We start from the raw sequence: 16,347 nt of genomic DNA, 5'->3' as shown, positions 1-16,347 counted from the left end.
CATTCAATTTAAGTTACGAAACTTATTAAAGAAGTTTATGCAATGAAAGACATAATAATATATAATTTCATACTTTTTAATACATACAATAAAAACCATATTAGCAGAATACATTAAAATAGAGTTCATGATATAACAACAGTGTGCGTGTTTTGTGTTAAATATTTCAAATATTTTATAAAATATATGAGCTATTTTGGATAAAAATTATTATTTTATTGCATAATATAATTATATTCATACTGGTGGTTTAAAATAAGTAGTGTATTGTAGTACATTAATCGGAGGCAATATTATTAGGAATAGAACTTTCCTTTTTTGTCGAATCTGCTGTCAAAGTATCAGCAGCAGCAGTCTTTGTGTTATTGGAAGCGGCAAACATTGTATTGAGTGTTAGCTGAAGGGTTGCTCTGTGACCTTCTTCTGTATCCAGTCTTCTGACAACTGCAGCCATTTGTGCAGCTAGACCTTTTACTTGGTCTTTCAAAGCGTAGACAGTATCAACAAGGCTCCTGAATATCAATTTTAATTTTTCATTCTCCAAGGCACAATAAAAAACTTACTTTTCTTCTATGACAGTGTGACCTCCAGAATGGTCTTCCACAATTATCTTTTCTTCTTCAGCTATCAAAACTTGAGGGGAATCTATAAGACCTATTTCATAGCTAAGTTACAAAAACGCTCAATATGACAGCACAAAATTACTCTAAAAATCTAAAGATTTTACTTCAACCACTAAGAATACTAATTTATAACGTAATTAATCAAAGTAAGACTTCCGCAAGCCTTTGCCAAAACTTCCGCAGCACCAAGGTTGCATTGTGTGTCTTCTTGGATATTGCCGCTGATAGAACACATCAACATCAGTGTCTTCTTCGTGATCTGGATCAGCAGATGGTTCATTGGGCAGGTACATAGTGCCTGAGCAAGTTTAAAATCTTTAAATACCATATGGAGTTTTCATTAAAATTGTTAAGAAAGCAAACAGGCAATCCACAGACGTCAGGAGAGGATACTGCTGGTTAATATTGTGACACACGTACTGGACGATCTTATCCGTTGTTATATAAAATATTTGCTAAAACTTATATATGAAAAGCAAAATCAAATTTTGACAACAAGCTCTCACAGTTGCCAAAGAAACTAAAACATTATTAGTAGTCTTAGTGGTCAACGCATATCTAAATCAAATTGAAGGAAACAATACAAACTCTGATGAAAACATTCTTACTTGAATTCAGGGTGTGTCTTGTTTTAGAACTGAGACAGTAGGCTTCAATAACGCTGAGGATTTGAGCGTCCTCTTCATAACTTCGCTCTTCTATAGAAAGAGAAAAAAAAATTAAGGATTTCAACATGATAAAAATTGTGTAGTTTGTACCCTTCTTGCGCAGGGTCCGCTGCTGGTCGCCTGCTTGAGCTCCAAGGCCCAGACCGGCTCGCAATGGGGGCTTTGGTCGTAGGCACGAGAGACTCCAGCCTTTCAGCAGCATGGAGTCGGAGGCTCCTTTTTTGTGTGGCGGCGGCGATGGGTGAGTTTTTCCCTGAGGAGTTGAACCCACTGAAACTGCTCGAACAGGCGGAGGTAGAATTGCTGCGGCCATCTGAAAAATAAAGTTTAAATTGAATTAAAATTGCATTTATTTCAGCTAGAATAAAGTGTCTTGCCATTAAAAGATTTACTGTATTGTCATTTTAGTCTTCCTCATTATTTTTTTTTTTTTTTAAATTAATTTATAAAACTTTTATGATTATTCTAGTTGCTAAGCAAGACTATGAGGTGTCTAAAAAATTCAATCCATTTGCGATTTGCAAAACTGCGAGCTGAAGCAGAAATCGCGTATGTTTGAAGATCGAAGGCCAAAGACAATTGAAAAAGTGCGATTAAAATTGTGGTCCTTAGAGACGACAAAATCCCATGCTTTGTTAGTTGTAGGACCAAACACGCACATCACAAGTTCTTGCCTTCGTTAAGTGCAGTTTGAGTATCCAAGTTGATTTTAGTCTTGAGCCACCAATGGGCATAAAGAGCAGATCGGTAAACTGCCTCCGGTTCTCCACTTATCGAATGACTATTAGTAGGGGTGGAAGGGGGCTCTGGTGCGTTTTCAAAGCAAGGACGAGCACCCACAGTGAATGGAGTTGGCGAAACGGCAAAACCAGAGTCAGCCGAAGAGTTTTGACTTAGTCTTTTTTCTATCACAAGAGAGTTTGATAATTTCGTAGGGCCCTCGACTTTGGCTACAAGTTGGGAAACAAAGTGACGTTTTGGCTCTAAGCTTTCAGATGATGCACAAAAAGCGTCGCCTCTTTGAAGTCTTCTCCTTGCAGTGGCGCCGGTGTTGTCAACATCAACAACCGTATCTTGTCGGCACGAGTTATTAAAATAATGACTGCTGGACACTAAATCGTCTGTTTGCGAAGAACTTGACTTCAATGACTGGAGCCACTTTTCTCTTCGCAATTGTCTGCCAGAGCCGTCAGTGTTCAACTCTGGCACAAGGTCGTCAATAGTTGCCTGACTTTCGTTGAAGTCCCTGATTGAGGTGAGGTCCATACAAGCAGATGATAGGTTTGAAAACCCGTTAGTTTGTTCACTTTCATCAGAAGTTGGTTCAAAAGCTGGAAGACTATAGTAACTACAGTTTATTGATGGGAGGCTATACATAGAAGAGGCAAATTGTTGGAAGCTCTGTGACCTGTAGGATTTGACGAACTGCTTTTCAACTAGTGGAGTGCAATTTTCACACAACTTGGTGGGATTCTGCATAGAAACTTCACCCACCCCACAACTGCTGCAGTACCGGACCCACATGTCTCCTTCACTGTCTTGGCTGCTCTGAGCCGCCAACACAGCATTTCCAGCAAAGAACAAAATTTTGTTTTCCTCTTCACACTGCATTGCTGCTTCAGAGGTTTCAACCGACTCGTCTACACTTGCTTCTCTAACGCTAAGCTCCATTTGCGAAACATGTTTGTGGCCATGGATGATCCACTGCAGCTTCCTGATGTTAGCAGCAGGCCGTTGAACTTGATTGAAATGAGCAGGAGTGTCGCTCCTGTGCTTTACTGTTGTTTCTCGACAATCCACTTCGGCCACGGACAAAAGAACTTTAGTCTCAAACCTTGATTGGAAGTAGCCTTGTCGAGGGCCAATCTTCAGCTCGCTTTTTTGAACTCGTCTTTTGGCAGGGGCATAGTATGGATTACGAGGCTGGGAGTATTCAGGGTAGAGGATTAATTTTAAAAGGGGTCGAGTGATAACACCAATCGTGATTAGGCGAGCAAAGAACTCCGTTAGAAATTGGTATGGGGTGTATGTTAAAGGGTTACTCACACTAATGTTAGAATGGCTGATAGGGGAAGTGACGCGATGATGAGGCGAGGTGGCAACTTGATGCTGAGGAGGGCTGGAAGTTTTTAAAATTAATAACTGTAGTCTCACTGCAACAAAATTATACATACTTTGGTTTTTCTTTGATTATCTGGGAGGGGGTGGTGGTTGAATTCTGAGGCAGCATAGTTGACTGATTTTGGATTAATTCTATCCATCTCTGTTGATCCTCGCGAGTTTGGCAAACGGCAATGATAGGCTCAATCATGGGGCCTTGGAAATTTTAATATGTGCTTAAATAATATAAAATTAATTTTGCCTTACTTGTGATTTCAAATGCATTTTTATAAATTTCCGAGTCCTCTAGCTTTTTAATCTGGATTGCAGACAGTTGCAACTTGCCCTGAGAAAAGATAAATGTATTTTATTATTCTGAATAATTTTTTGAAAGTATTTTTATACACCTGATAAATAAAGCCACTCATCCTAGAGGAAACTGCCAGAACGAGTAGCGTTTTAGGGAAAAGAACAAGGTATCTGTCACTGTGAGTAGGACCAACGGCAACTGATCCCATGTGAACAATATCTCCGAGTGCAGCTACGTCCTCTCCTTCCCAATTCCTGACAGTCCCGGACAAAACCTCCAGTTGTAGTTGTTTCTGTCTTCTTATCGAACTACAGCTCACCTTGTTGAAAAATGTAGCCATTTAAAAAATTAAAAAAATATTCATAAAATCAAATTACTGCTAATTCTTTGTAGACGTGAACTGCTCGCTGAGTGTCTCCTCGGTCTGGGTCAGTTTCGGTTATATGACGGAGGACCTCTTGCAACAAGCCTTGGTATTTGTCAACTCGACGAAATGGCTTACTCAGACCTGCTGTCAGAACTAGAAGACCAGGCGCTTGTGCCCCACGAGACTCCATAAAATTATTCAGTGCCTCCCTGCAAAATAATTGAAATATAAATTTTTAAATCAAATTTAAAATTTGCTAAAACCTTCTAATTTCGAGTAAGGCAACGGCAAATGGGTGGTTTGCACAATAGATCTGAAGACACTCTGAGAGCCCAGGAGCAGATGTGAGGAAGAGTTTCCCTATTTTTACACCTTCTCCAGTTTCACCACCCTCCTCCATTGCTGCCAGCAGCCTCGAGTACTTGATCAGTACTTCTTCAATATTTCCAATTAATTTGGAATATTCATCAGGATTCAAACTGTGAAAATTTATTATAAAATACATTTGATTATCTAATCCCATTTTTTCCATACACTTCTGCCGTTTTTAAGGGTCGTAAATAGTTCACTACCAGCGTTCGTAGCTCGTTTACGTGAGACCTTTCAGACTCTAGCAAATCTTTGATGACAACGCCTTTGTAAAGTTTTTGCTGAGCAGCCAGATCAATGGGCAAAGCAATTGAACTTGGGGACGTAGGTCCCGACAGTGGACCTTCCATACTTCCTGATAAAACTGAAACATAATACAAATCGATACAAATCAAAGTTTTAGCAACCGAAACACAGAAATTGAATGAAAATTTCCTTACGTGTGGTTGGAGATGTTTTGTATTCAGTAACATAATTGCTAGGAAACCAGCCTGTTTTTCCGTCCAACGTGCCTTCCCACCAACCACCGTCTTCTCGCTGTGTTATAGAAATAATCTGTCCTTTCTTGAAACACAGCTGCAAATTAATCAAATAATGTTTCATAAGTAATTCGATTGATTTTTGGCAAATTGAAAATTACTGACAATTATAATAAATAATATTGGAAAAAAATTTTATAATTTACCTCATCATTATTACTGCCTTTGAAAGAAAAAATTGCTTGCACATAGTTTGAAGGAGTTTCCATGGTTTAATCTGCAGAAAGAGATAAGAATTTCTAAGATGAATTTTCAATTTACATGCGTTTACGCAGAACCTCACTTTAGGTCATAATATTCGATGATTTTTATAAACATCATTCGTTCTTTTATATATAAAAGAAATAATGTTTTTTTTTCAAAAAGCTATGAGCTTCATAATGTGTTTTAAATCTCTTTAAGTTATCTTTTACAAGATATAACTGCTTGGCATCAACAAAATTTGTGCATCCTTGAGCTAAAATAAACGTTGCCAAAAATAGATTGAGACAGAGTGGCAAATTTGTAGTCATCGTCCCAAGTTCACGTAATGGGACTCAAACAATTCAAAATTATAATATAATACACATATTAATTATGCTTTAAAATACTACCCACTAATTGATCCAAGAGAAGTTCTGACGAGTTAATAAGTGGCACCAATAATTTGTGCATATATTTAAAGTATTATTGCAATAATATTACAAACATCTACTTGAGAAGCTCCGGTCCAAATCAAAACATCTTCAGCTGCGGCAGCTGCGCTTACAGGGAGGTGTGGTCGTTTAGTGAGAAGACTCGCCAGTAGGGGGTTAATTTGGTTAATTTTTCCAATTTTTCAACTGCCTGCATCATTTTTTTTATTATAGCGATTAATTTTATTTTTGAAACATTCTGTATGTAAATTAATATTTATTTTGCCAAAATTCTATTTTCTCAATTCAATTTAAAGTATTAATCAATCAAAACAGATTTTTATTAAAGTGACAGCAGTAGATAGTGAATTTTATTACTTTTCTACAATTTTAATAGGAAATTTATAGGTGGTGTAGAATGATATAAAATTAAAATGACGATGTTGACAGTAAAAATCTTGCCATTGATACTGCATGAAAAAATAATCCTGGAAAACTTATAAAATACTCAAATCAGTTCCCCTCTTTCTCCCACTGGAAATGTGAGCCTGAAATATTAAAAAAATTGTGAACTAAAAGAAATTTATTTTTAAATGAAATTTTACTTTCAGGATATCTGCAAACTGACTTCTGTTGAGTAGATGGTATGTGGAAATCAGAATTCCTTCAACTTGAGGATGGAAAATTTCATGGCCATCACAGAACAAGTTTATTCCCAACTCAAGTGGTCCTCCAAAATCACACTCATCATTGGCAATGTTGGCGTAGGTTATCAGAGAGTCGAGAGCTTCCATTTCCTTGTCTCTACGCTCTTCTGTTTCCGCATTTGCTATCTTGTCCAAAACTTTCCTCAAATTGACTAAGGAAAAAAATTAATCTAGGATATTTAAATAGAGAAAAAATCTAACCTTCCGTTTCCATTTGCCGATATCCAACTTGTGTTTTCTTATTGTACTCAACAACAATCCCACCTTTGTGAAAAGTTGGGCAAACAACCTTCCGCTTTCGTGCAAAAAAGGCTGACTTGTCATGCAGATTAATATTTTCTTCTTTGGCCTTACTCTGTAGGGCTGTATTCAGCTTCTTAAATTTCATCTTGGAAAAAGGGTCAGCCGATTTTAGTTGGGAAGCCACAATGAAACTAAAAATAAAAAAATTTTAATTTTAAATCCAAGAGCAAAAATTAAAAACATACTCCATGACAGCAAATAAATTAGGACCAGCGTCTTTGATGATGCAGTCTTGTGTTGCACAATTAGAGGCTACAAAAGTAGGCATTTCCTTGGGGTCATCTCGATAATAGCCCCAGTGCTCTCCCTTTCTGTCATCTCCACAAATAACAGTCTGAAACTCTGGTGGGTCAAAGAAGTAGCGCCAGTGATGCAAGGTAGCCGGGACTTGGTGCTTGCTTTCTTTTAGGACGCCAGCCAGGACTTCAAATGGGCCAACCAGACGGATTTTGCAGTCTTTGAAAGCATCTGTTAAAAATTTGATAATAAAGTATTATTCTTTTTTATTTCTCAAATTAAATAAAAAATAGCAATAAATAAAAAAAATCTTAATTTTAAGGCACAATTTTTTTCTCACCTAGAGGCTTCTTGGGATTCAAAAAGACGCAGAGATCCCAGAAAGCATAAAAATCATCAGGCATTTCAACAAGGAACATCTTCTTGATGATGGTTTTTGCTTCTTCTTTACTTATCATTTGAGACATCGGTTGTTCGTCTCCTGCTCTAGAACTGGCATCAGTCTTTTGCTTCTTGGAAGGTGGTGAATCAACACTATTGCTTGATTCTGCCTTTGCTGAATCACCTGAATCGAGAGATTTATCATCTTCTTTTGCTTCAGGCAGTGGAGGCTCTTTAACTTGCACGTCCTTCACAGGTTGCCTATGAGGAGAAGCCTGCGGAGCCCAAAGGGTTCAATTGAGTCAAAGAAGTTACCAAAATTTTAAGTCTCTGTCAGCGTACATGACTTCACAAATTATATAATCCTATTTAAAAATGTTACCTTTTTCTCGTGCTTGTATTTTTTATGGTGTGCTTCGTTCTTTTGATAGCAAAGTGGCCCGTATTTACAAAGAACTCGATCATCCACCTTCTCTGACGGCTCCATTTTTGCAAGCCGGCTGATTCCCGCCAGTTTTGGAAAGCACGTGACGCACTTATAGCCGATGAAGCCTGTGGTGCCATCTAGCGGAATTCCATCAAAACCCCACTGAATTTAGAAGACCGCAGCCCTTTTCAGGAAAGCGTGGTGTTTATTTCGCTAAATTTTGCAGTTTTTGCGTTGAATTCACCCGTAACATCAAATAAACACAATGGTAAGTGAAGAAAATTTTCGTTTAAAGTTATAACGGTCGGTCCATCAGTTTGATTTTGCTGAAAAATACGTGAAGTAAACTTTGTGTGTGGGCGAGGGGCCTATTTGACAAGCACCATGCTTCTGGATCTTTCAATGACCGGCTTCAATCGTTCCTGAAAATCTAAAGAATTAGCTTCATTTTCTACTTAATTTTAAAATATAATGCTTTCTTTCTAAATTAATTAGCCGTGTTTAGTCGTATAGTGATTGTTTCAAAGATGAATAGCATGGCTTTGACTTCCTGCACGCTCGAGTGCCTTTTGGAAGATGTCTTCGATTAAAAAAATAATTATCTTGCTTTTTAGGTGTCACTCAACCCAGTAAGAATTCTCAAAAATGAGGCCGAGGAAGAAAGGGCTGAAAGTGCCCGCCTCTCGAGTTTTGTCGGAGCCATTGCCATCGGCGACCTGGTCAAAAGTACCCTGGGACCAAAGGGCATGGACAAGATTTTGGTTGCGCACGGTCGAAGTGCAGGACAAGTGGAGATTACTAACGACGGAGCAACAATTTTGAAGGCTGTTGGCGTTGATAATCCAGCTGCCAAAGTCCTGGTCGACATGTCCAGAGTGCAGGACGACGAAGTTGGGGATGGAACTACTTCGGTCACCGTTCTTGGTAACATCAAACGATAAGAGTTAAATTTATCACTTTCATTATTCTGAATCCAATAGCTGCCGAACTTTTGAGGGAGGCTGAAAAACTCATTGAGCAAAAAATTCACCCACAAATCATAATTGCGGGCTGGCGTAGAGCAACTCAAGTTGCACGATCTGCCCTTGAAAAGGCTTCCATTGACCACAGGTAAGCGTCTCAAGGTGTTTTCACTTTACTTTTGATTTTGATTAATTATATTTCAACTACAGTGGTGATGCGGAGCTTTTCCGTGAAGACTTGATGAACATTGCCAGAACAACCTTGAGCTCGAAAATTCTGTCTCAAAATAAGGAATACTTTGCCAAGTTGGCCGTCGATGCTGTTGTACGTTTGAAGGGCTCTGGGGATCTCACTGCCATCCAGATCATTAAGAAACTGGGCGGCTGCATGGAGGACTCTTTCCTGGATGATGGATTTTTGCTGGACAAGAAGCCAGGTCTTCATCAGCCAAAGCGCATTGAGAAGGCACGCATTCTGATCGCCAACACTCCAATGGACACTGACAAGATCAAAGTTTTTGGATCTCGAGTTCGCGTCGATGCTGTCTCCAAGATTGCAGAATTGGAGATGGCCGAGAAGGAGAAGATGAAGGACAAGGTCAATAAAATCCTCAACCACAACATCAATGTCTTTATCAACAGGTAAATTTTCAGTGGTTCAAATTGTAAAGAATAGTTAAAATTAATTCAATTCCTTAGACAACTCATCTACAACTACCCAGAGCAGCTTTTTGCTGATGCCAACATTATGGCCATCGAGCACGCCGACTTTGCTGGAATTGAGCGTCTTGCTCTTGTGACTGGAGGTGAAATTGTGTCAACCTTTGATCATCCCGAGCTTGTCAAGTTGGGTCACTGCGATGTCATTGAGGAGGTCATGATTGGAGAAGACACCTTGCTGCGCTTCGGTGGAGTGCCTTTGGGCGAGGCTTGCACTGTTGTGATCAGAGGAGCCACCCAGCAGATTTTGGACGAAGCTGAGCGATCTCTGCATGACGCCCTTTGTGTCTTGGCCGCCACTGTGCGAGAAACCAGAACCGTTTATGGTGGAGGTATTTTCTTCAAAATAATGCACAATTTGAGCTAAGTTTTAAAATTTTTAAATTCAGGCTGCAGTGAGATGCTGATGGCCAACGCAATCAACGACGAGGCAACTCGTACCCCTGGCAAGGAGGCTGTGGCCATGGAAGCCTTTTCTAGGGCCCTTCGCCAGCTGCCCACCGCGATTGCCGACAATGCTGGCTACGATTCTGCACAGTTGGTCAGTGAGTTGAGGGCTGCACACAGCCAGGGAGAGAACACCATGGGCCTAAGTGAGCAAAATTTTTATTTTCTGTCTTTTTCTTCTATTTATAATTTGTCTAAAAATTGAAAAATATATGTATTTAAAATATTCTGTTATTTTTGTTCTAGATATGGATGAAGGCGAAATTGGATGCATGAAGAAACTGGGAATCACAGAATCATTTGTTGTAAAAAGGCAGGTTCTTCTCTCGGCAGCTGAAGCTGCCGAAATGATTCTCCGCGTGGACAACATCATCAAGGCAGCACCCAGGAGACGTGCACCTGACAACAGGCCTTGCTAGTGACATGTAATGTACGCATGCAGCGTTTAATTTTGATTCCTTAATTTTCAATAAGTTTCAACAATTGCACATTAACAACCAGAAGTATTCCATAATTTAATTTCCCACGATTATGTTGTGATTCATGATATGATCATTTTTTTCCAAATCATTGGTGCACGCCTATAAAATTATACTGAAATTTTGTTGCAAGGCCACATTTTGTGGATGCTACTGGAATAACACAAAGTTCTCATATTCTGTTCAGCTAATAAATTATTTACTAGCTTCTAATCGGCACATTTATTTAATTTTTTTCCAAGACTACTGGTGGATTCTCCCTAGGTTTAATCTTTAGCATAAAACCTCCAATTGGAGAATTTTCAATTTTGGTTTTGTCCAGTCGAATAGGATACTGGTCAGGCGTGTTGAGATCTATCTCGCAGAACGCTAAAGTGTAGGCCAATGCAATTTTTACTTCCAAAAGGGCAAAGCGATTTCCTAAAGTAAAAGATAATTAATAATTAAGTTTTCACCTATTAAATTCATAATATACCAATGCAACCCCGAGGTCCAGATCCAAAAGGCATGAATGTAAATGGCTTAATTTTGTGTTTGTTCTCTTCACTGAACCTCTCTGGTTTGAACTCATCTGGGTCTGGAAAGTGTTCAGGGTCCCTTGAGAAAGCGTAGAATGGGATTCCAACAATATCTCCTTCCTTAAAGTTGATCCCATATTCAGGCAAATCCAAATCCTTGTTGCAAATCCGATCACCAAAAGGTGTGACAGGGATTAAGCGTTGCACCTCTGGCGGCGAAATTTTTTTAAGTCTTGTGTAGAATTTAAATTTTTTTACCTGAAATAACCATATCTAAATACTTCATTCCTTGGATTGCATCGTAGCTAAGTTTTCCATTCCCAGATTTTGCGAAAGCGTCATCAACTTCTTCCCTCAGTTTTTCTTGCACATCTTTCTCTCCTCCCAAAACCATGCAGACGAGAGTGGTCAGATTTGATACAGTTTCAAATCCAGCCAAGAAGAAAGTGAACGCTTGCGCCACAATATCTAAGTCACTCATAACTTAATTAAATTAAAAAAATAAAATCGATCAACCTAATCGGTATTTTACTGCTAGCTTCGTCGACTGGTTGGTTAGCTTCCTTGAATTTCTGAATTTGTGCGTTTCTCTCGTCGATCAAGAGTTGAATCATGTCTGGACGAGATTTATTGTTCTGCTCTCTGAATTTTATATTATTTACAATGACTGACGTGAAAAAATTTTTCACGTCTTTGGGCACAAAGGGAATCCTCAGGATCTCCATCAGCTTCGGAGCTATGGTGTAACCAATTGCTATGAATTTGCGCTTCCCGGTGAAGTCCAAAATGCTGCTACTCTTGTTGTAAAATTCAGATTTTGGATTTTCTAAGGTGTTTGTTGCTGTTCCAAAGGCAGTTGTTGCTATCACATCCAAGGCAAATCTTTACGAAATTTATACTCAACAAGGTGTTTTACTAAAATAATTATTATACCTTCGAAATATGATCTTCATGTCAAGAGACTCATCGTAATTAGGCCTGCTTGTTATAAATTTTGCATATTGTATCCCAATCTGGACCATCAAGTCGGTCATTCCTCGCAACTTACTGCCAGTGAAAGATGGGCTCAAATTGTGGCGCATTTTTCGCCAATCATTGCCTTTGAGACTCAGCAGCGAACGGCCAAAGAGTTCATCAACACTATATTTACATACAAAATTATAAAAAAAATGAATATGAATATAAAAAAACGCATAAAAATGTTTAAACAAAACTACCTTCTGCGCGTAAATGGCTGCCTGTCTGTGAAATGATCAAACTGCTTGACCGTCACCTCCTTAACCAGATCAACATCAACAATATAATATACTGGTACTGCTGTAAGGTACATCCCGGCGCACTTCAAATTTTTTGCCTTGGCTTCCTTGTATAGATCCTTTTGTAAGGACGAAGAATAAATTTATAAATTAAATACTTTCTTCTTTATAAATATTTTCTTTACTCTTACAATAATATTGTCGCTTAAGGTTGTCTTCTTCAGAATGGCAGGCCCAAGGCTCCCCAGCAGGAAAGTCGAACGCAGCGCAAATACTCCTTTCCGCATCCAATAAGTTTGACACCAGCAGACGTAAGCGACATATGAGGCGACGAGGCCTAACAAGGCTCCCAGTACCACCAAAAACATTTTTATCACTGTTCTGGGGGTTAAATAGTTTATAAAGAAAATAATTCAAAGATGGAAACAAAGAATAATGCTTGTATTGAGGAACATGTAAAATTCATCCAATGTGAAAAATCGAGTGCTATGCAAGCAGCTTTTATTGGGATTTCATTTCAAGGGCGCTCAACTGCTCACTTCTTATGCAATCTTATCTGGTTATCTGTTCATATCGTTCAGTTTGTGCAACTTGATTTTAAGTTTCAAACGAGCAATAATTAAAAATGAATAATATTATGTGCTTTATATGGTTGCAAAATATTCTTTTATTAGCGCTCTTCAGATGGCTCAAAACAATTATTAAATATGTCATTTTTTAAAGTAAATTTTTCAAAGATATATACGCAATTGAATTATGCACAATAATTTGAATACCTCTATTATTTTAGCAATTACCAGGGTGTCAGGCAGTAAGCAACACAATGGTCACTGTAATAACAAAGTGCAGTTTTTTTTACATTCAGACATTACGTGCAGATGTTGATGAGCGGCGACGTTGAAGGCCACAGCAGATGAGCACCATTGGAGGGGACTAAAAATAATAATGTGTTCTCCACCCAGCTCTTGCCGGGCTCCACTATCTCACGGTTCTCCAGCTAAATAAGCCAAAAGGTTGGTCTGTAAATTTTGCGTCCGAGGGTATTAATCCAGTGAGTCACCACTGCCAAATACACTCCAGCTCGAGCTCATTCGAGAATTTCTGCAGAGCAGAGGTGTCTTTTGACATATACGGCAACGCATCGACCGCAAGTATTGAAAACTCGAGTTAGGTAAAAACAATTTTTGACTGCTTTAATTTTGCATTGAGATTGTAATTTAAAAAAAAAAAAATAGAAAAACCAAACAATTAAATATCAACTTCTTTTGTCCATAAAAATTTTAATAAATATTTCTCAAATTGTGTTCTTTTCAATACTGAGATCATGCAATCAATAATTTTGATAAAATTTGTGCACGTTTTTTTAAATTTTATTTTTTAGGATGGGACTGCTAATGGCTGTATTAGCCCTGTTAGGGCTCTGCTTGAGTTTGCTAGTTGCATATTTTTTGACTACCGTGATAAAAAGTCAGCAGTACTGGAAGAATAATAAAATATTCACATTGAAAAAATCGACGTTCCTCTTGGGGCACTTTGGTCCGCTGATCACAAGGAAGAAATCGTTTGCTGAACTCGTTTATGTAAATTGCAAAGACTATTAAAAACATAACAAGACTAGTGACAAAAATTAAGAGCTAATAATACAAATTCCAGGATCTTTACAATGAAGTCAAAGAAGAGGGTGTTGATTTCGGAGGTATTTATCAGTTTAAAAGGCGTTCTCTTGTTGTCAACAACCCCGAGCTCTTCAGCGAGATAATGATCAAGCGATTTGAACACTTCATCAACAGGAGACCCTTTGTTGACCAAGAGTACGTACCATATTATATTGCAACAAGTAAAATCAATAATAAAAAAATAATTTTTTAGGACAGATAAACTGTTGGGCCGTTCACTGCTGGGACTGCAAAATGAGGAATGGCGCGATATGCGACACAATTTGAGCCCTGCATTTACCGGATCTAAACTAAGAGGAATGATTGACCTGATCGAGTCAACCTGTGTCAAATTTAATGAATTCCTTGCCCACCGACCAGACAAAGACGAGCCTCTTGACATTTACAATGCCTTCCGTAGACTTGCGGCAGACATCATTGCAACATCTGCTTTTGGCTCTCCATCGGACGCCGTTTCTAATCCCGAGTCTGAATTTTATAAAAATGGCATTGAAATAATGAACTTCAGTGGAAAAAGGGCTCCAATTATAATTGGTTATTTGATGGCACCACCGTGAGTTTTTTGGTAATTTTGTTGCTTCTATAAAAATAATTAAAATATACAGGTTGATGAAATTCCTAAGAATACCATTCTTGCCTGCAAATATAGCAGAGTTCTTTTCAAAAAGAATAGCTGGAATAATCAACTATAGAGAAAAAGAAAATAAGTCAAGGCCAGATATGGTCCAACTTTTGATTGATGCAAGAAAAGCAGATCCAACCAAGAGTATAATAAAATAATTAAAATTTGGATTATAATTATATAATAATACATTTTTTACTTCAGAAATTACTGACATGGACATTGCATCCCAGGCTTTCACTTTCTTTTTGGGTGGATTTGATACAACAGCCACTGCATTCTCGTTCATCAGCCATGAGCTTGCTCGTCACCCCGAAATTCAATCAAAAGTGAGGGATGAGATTAGAAAAGTTATGGCTGAAAATGGGGGAAAAGTCAACTATGATGGAACCAAAGAACTTAAATACATGGACATGGTCATTTCAGGTTTCTAATAAACATTTAAAAATTGTAACTAAAATTAAAAAGATAAAATCTGCAGAGGTATTGCGCCTGCATCCAGCTGCGCCAATGTCAGACAGAATGTGCGAAAGCAATTGCAGTTTCCCTGACTTTGACTTGACCATTGAAAAGGGAACTTCCATTGCTCTGCCCATTTATGGCTTACACACAGACCCTGATTACTTCCCAGACCCATTCAAATTTGACCCTGAACGCTTTAACGATGAGAACAAAAAAAACATCAAACCATTCACTTATCTTCCTTTTGGCGAAGGGCCGAGAAATTGTATTGGTAGGTTACGATTAAAGCTTAAGCTTTGGTAAATTATTTCATTATATCTTGTTAATTAACTTTTAGGAAAACGGTTTGCCCTGCTTGAATTGAAACTGGGTCTCTGCAAAATCCTCAACGAATTTGAACTTGAGGTTTGTGAAAAGACCAATGTCACGAACCCAATGCAGTATAACAGGAAGACAACCCTGATGCAACCAGAAGGTGGATTTTGGCTGAAAATTCGGCCAGTGAACAAAGAATAATAATGAATTTTTTTTTTAATAATGTACTTTATACCACCCTTATCAGTATTTAACATTAAGAATTTTTAATTTAAATTTTTAAGTTTATTTCATTAATCAGATAAATAAATCCATTCTAGAACATAAAACTATGAATTTCATTTGAAAATTATACCTTTTAATGAAAAGCAGGGGAAACACAGTTTTAGGGGTTGATGTTCGACCTTTCCTCGCCAACTTGTCTGAAGCAAAGGAATGATTCTTGAACTTTTTTCCTCTCGTCCTCATCCTTGATTAGCGGCAAAGTCTTTTCCAGCTCTTTAATGTGGTAGTCTCTGAGGAATTTGTTGCACTGCATCACCGAACCACCCGTGTAAATTGTCTTCAAAGTCACTTGAGCACCTTCAATTTTTGTCACTAAAGGAATCGCACTTGCCACCAACTTGTGAGGCCCATGCCGTGCACGAACGTAAGCCACCTGGAAAAAAATTATAAATTAAATGTAAAAACCTTTGATAAAGTTCTACCTGCGTCTTTTCACTGCAATACTTGGTCAGAAAACCATTCCTGACTGCGGCCACACCAAAGTCACCGTGCAGAAGCTCAATTTTCTCCAAAATTGCAGAATAAAGCGCCTGCGGTTTCATGTGAAATTTAGATTTGTTTTTCCCATCGATTGGAATAGCCTCCAAGACCAGGTAGCGGTTTTTAAATCGAACCATTTTAAGAAGATCTGGGAAAAACAGACAAATCAACTAAGTTATTTTCATTTTTGTTTAAATATATGTAGCACAATAATTTACCTTTTACAAAATCGTTGGACGATCGACGATCTCAGAAATAATAATTGATTGCGAGTGAAGACTTTGGACGGCAGTAAATATAAGTTGAATAAAATTAGGTCCTTTTGACGTGAGAAGAAAAATTTAATAAAAGACAGAACCAAGTAAAAATTTTTATAATCTTTAACTGACTGAACAACAATAACAACAACTTCACGTGTGTTGAAAGGGGCGTGGCTTGAGTGAAAAATAAATCCCCCACTACCAAGAATCTTCACACGCG

The 16,347-nt window shown here is 38.2% G+C and overlaps 6 protein-coding genes across 16 annotated transcripts; 2 read left to right on the top strand and 4 right to left on the bottom strand.

Moving 5' to 3' along the window:
- Positions 1–66: 66 nt before the first annotated feature.
- LOC132200858 (rho guanine nucleotide exchange factor 7) lies at positions 67–5,742 on the bottom strand. 5 transcript variants are annotated; one of them, XR_009442211.1, is made up of 15 exons: positions 5,574–5,704; positions 5,123–5,193; positions 4,878–5,013; positions 4,603–4,801; positions 4,332–4,547; positions 4,079–4,277; positions 3,799–4,020; positions 3,659–3,737; positions 3,466–3,607; positions 3,338–3,410; positions 1,382–1,604; positions 1,232–1,321; positions 706–921; positions 564–654; positions 463–512 (listed from the first exon to the last, which is right to left on the bottom strand). XR_009442211.1 is itself a non-coding variant. In XM_059626611.1 (14 exons), exons 2-14 carry the CDS (start codon positions 5,183–5,185, stop codon positions 278–280), a joined length of 1,968 nt encoding a protein of 655 aa, XP_059482594.1. In that variant the 5' UTR covers positions 5,186–5,193; positions 5,665–5,742; the 3' UTR covers positions 67–277. The 5 variants fall into 5 exon arrangements, 3 of the variants coding, with proteins under 3 accessions (XP_059482594.1, XP_059482593.1, XP_059482596.1); XM_059626611.1 differs by lacking the exon at positions 706–921 and having other exon boundaries at positions 67–512; positions 5,665–5,742; XM_059626610.1 differs by lacking the exon at positions 706–921 and having other exon boundaries at positions 67–512; positions 5,123–5,194; positions 5,572–5,703.
- Positions 5,743–5,927: 185 nt separating this feature from the next.
- Positions 5,928–7,748, bottom strand: LOC132200866 (histone PARylation factor 1). The gene is made up of 6 exons (XM_059626631.1): positions 7,601–7,748; positions 7,178–7,493; positions 6,786–7,068; positions 6,499–6,731; positions 6,196–6,449; positions 5,928–6,138 (listed from the first exon to the last, which is right to left on the bottom strand). Exons 1-6 carry the CDS (start codon positions 7,703–7,705, stop codon positions 6,088–6,090), a joined length of 1,242 nt encoding a protein of 413 aa, XP_059482614.1. The 5' UTR covers positions 7,706–7,748; the 3' UTR covers positions 5,928–6,087.
- Positions 7,749–7,755: 7 nt separating this feature from the next.
- Positions 7,756–10,983, top strand: LOC132200860 (T-complex protein 1 subunit beta). The gene is made up of 7 exons (XM_059626620.1): positions 7,756–7,913; positions 8,260–8,569; positions 8,626–8,755; positions 8,818–9,249; positions 9,307–9,659; positions 9,717–9,920; positions 10,021–10,983. Exons 1-7 carry the CDS (start codon positions 7,911–7,913, stop codon positions 10,191–10,193), a joined length of 1,605 nt encoding a protein of 534 aa, XP_059482603.1. The 5' UTR covers positions 7,756–7,910; the 3' UTR covers positions 10,194–10,983.
- Positions 10,431–12,966, bottom strand: LOC132200859 (cytochrome P450 9e2-like). Of its 6 annotated transcripts, none has more exons than XM_059626614.1 (8): positions 12,900–12,966; positions 12,219–12,403; positions 11,989–12,146; positions 11,705–11,911; positions 11,304–11,653; positions 11,030–11,254; positions 10,729–10,980; positions 10,431–10,673 (listed from the first exon to the last, which is right to left on the bottom strand). In XM_059626614.1, the coding sequence occupies exons 1-8, from the start codon at positions 12,949–12,951 to the stop codon at positions 10,480–10,482; spliced, it is 1,623 nt and encodes a 540-aa protein (XP_059482597.1). In that variant the 5' UTR covers positions 12,952–12,966; the 3' UTR covers positions 10,431–10,479. The 6 variants fall into 6 exon arrangements, with proteins under 6 accessions (XP_059482597.1, XP_059482598.1, XP_059482599.1 ...); XM_059626615.1 differs by having other exon boundaries at positions 12,887–12,911; XM_059626616.1 differs by having other exon boundaries at positions 10,432–10,673; positions 12,219–12,408; positions 12,804–12,946.
- LOC132200861 (cytochrome P450 9e2-like) lies at positions 12,897–15,425 on the top strand. Of its 2 annotated transcripts, XM_059626623.1 has the most exons (9): positions 12,897–13,040; positions 13,108–13,198; positions 13,409–13,607; positions 13,681–13,838; positions 13,897–14,256; positions 14,309–14,469; positions 14,530–14,751; positions 14,807–15,058; positions 15,125–15,425. In XM_059626623.1, exons 3-9 carry the CDS (start codon positions 13,410–13,412, stop codon positions 15,301–15,303), a joined length of 1,530 nt encoding a protein of 509 aa, XP_059482606.1. In that variant the 5' UTR covers positions 12,897–13,040; positions 13,108–13,198; position 13,409; the 3' UTR covers positions 15,304–15,425. The 2 variants fall into 2 exon arrangements, with proteins under 2 accessions (XP_059482606.1, XP_059482605.1); XM_059626622.1 differs by having other exon boundaries at positions 12,916–13,198.
- On the bottom strand, positions 15,308–16,305 carry LOC132200870 (ribonuclease P/MRP protein subunit POP5). Its single transcript, XM_059626637.1, has 3 exons — positions 16,086–16,305; positions 15,810–16,015; positions 15,308–15,760 (listed from the first exon to the last, which is right to left on the bottom strand). The coding sequence occupies exons 2-3, from the start codon at positions 16,002–16,004 to the stop codon at positions 15,488–15,490; spliced, it is 468 nt and encodes a 155-aa protein (XP_059482620.1). The 5' UTR covers positions 16,005–16,015; positions 16,086–16,305; the 3' UTR covers positions 15,308–15,487.
- Positions 16,306–16,347: the final 42 nt, after the last annotated feature.

The sequence above is a fragment of the Neocloeon triangulifer genome, unplaced genomic scaffold, assembly GCF_031216515.1.
Source record: "Neocloeon triangulifer isolate White Clay Creek 2 clone unplaced genomic scaffold, ASM3121651v1 ptg000014l, whole genome shotgun sequence".
In the NCBI taxonomy this organism is placed as follows: Eukaryota; Metazoa; Arthropoda; class Insecta; order Ephemeroptera; family Baetidae; genus Neocloeon; species Neocloeon triangulifer.
This window is presented reverse-complemented; position numbering and strand designations above follow the sequence as displayed.

What these genes read in the sequence shown, in the direction of transcription:
- LOC132200858 (XM_059626611.1), bottom strand. Translation starts at nt 5,185, where the DNA reads ATGGAAACTCCTTCAAACTATGTGCAAGCAATTTTTTCTTTCAAAGGC. An exon ending in CAAAACATCTCCAACCACAC is followed by an intron (nt 4,802 to 4,877) that starts GTAAGGAAATTT and finishes ATTATGTTTCAG; the next exon opens with TTTTATCAGGAAGTATGGAA. An exon ending in AAGACACACCCTGAATTCAA is followed by an intron (nt 655 to 1,231) that starts GTAAGAATGTTT and finishes GCTATGAAATAG; the next exon opens with GTCTTATAGATTCCCCTCAA.
- LOC132200866 (XM_059626631.1), bottom strand. Translation starts at nt 7,705, where the DNA reads ATGGAGCCGTCAGAGAAGGTGGATGATCGAGTTCTTTGTAAATACGGG. An exon ending in AATACAAGCACGAGAAAAAG is followed by an intron (nt 7,494 to 7,600) that starts GTAACATTTTTA and finishes TGGGCTCCGCAG; the next exon opens with GCTTCTCCTCATAGGCAACC. An exon ending in AATTTATTTGCTGTCATGGA is followed by an intron (nt 6,732 to 6,785) that starts GTATGTTTTTAA and finishes TTTTATTTTTAG; the next exon opens with TTTCATTGTGGCTTCCCAAC.
- LOC132200860 (XM_059626620.1), top strand. An exon ending in ATCAATGTCTTTATCAACAG is followed by an intron (nt 9,250 to 9,306) that starts GTAAATTTTCAG and finishes TCAATTCCTTAG; the next exon opens with ACAACTCATCTACAACTACC. An exon ending in CAGAACCGTTTATGGTGGAG is followed by an intron (nt 9,660 to 9,716) that starts GTATTTTCTTCA and finishes TTTTAAATTCAG; the next exon opens with GCTGCAGTGAGATGCTGATG.
- LOC132200859 (XM_059626614.1), bottom strand. Translation starts at nt 12,951, where the DNA reads ATGGTGCTCATCTGCTGTGGCCTTCAACGTCGCCGCTCATCAACATCT. An exon ending in CCTTAAGCGACAATATTATT is followed by an intron (nt 12,147 to 12,218) that starts GTAAGAGTAAAG and finishes TCCTTACAAAAG; the next exon opens with GATCTATACAAGGAAGCCAA. An exon ending in TTTAGATATGGTTATTTCAG is followed by an intron (nt 10,981 to 11,029) that starts GTAAAAAAATTT and finishes TTTCGCCGCCAG; the next exon opens with AGGTGCAACGCTTAATCCCT.
- LOC132200861 (XM_059626623.1), top strand. Translation starts at nt 13,410, where the DNA reads ATGGGACTGCTAATGGCTGTATTAGCCCTGTTAGGGCTCTGCTTGAGT. An exon ending in CGTTTGCTGAACTCGTTTAT is followed by an intron (nt 13,608 to 13,680) that starts GTAAATTGCAAA and finishes TACAAATTCCAG; the next exon opens with GATCTTTACAATGAAGTCAA. An exon ending in AAAAGCAGATCCAACCAAGA is followed by an intron (nt 14,470 to 14,529) that starts GTATAATAAAAT and finishes TTTTTACTTCAG; the next exon opens with AAATTACTGACATGGACATT.
- LOC132200870 (XM_059626637.1), bottom strand. Translation starts at nt 16,004, where the DNA reads ATGGTTCGATTTAAAAACCGCTACCTGGTCTTGGAGGCTATTCCAATC. An exon ending in ATTGCAGTGAAAAGACGCAG is followed by an intron (nt 15,761 to 15,809) that starts GTAGAACTTTAT and finishes ATTTTTTTCCAG; the next exon opens with GTGGCTTACGTTCGTGCACG.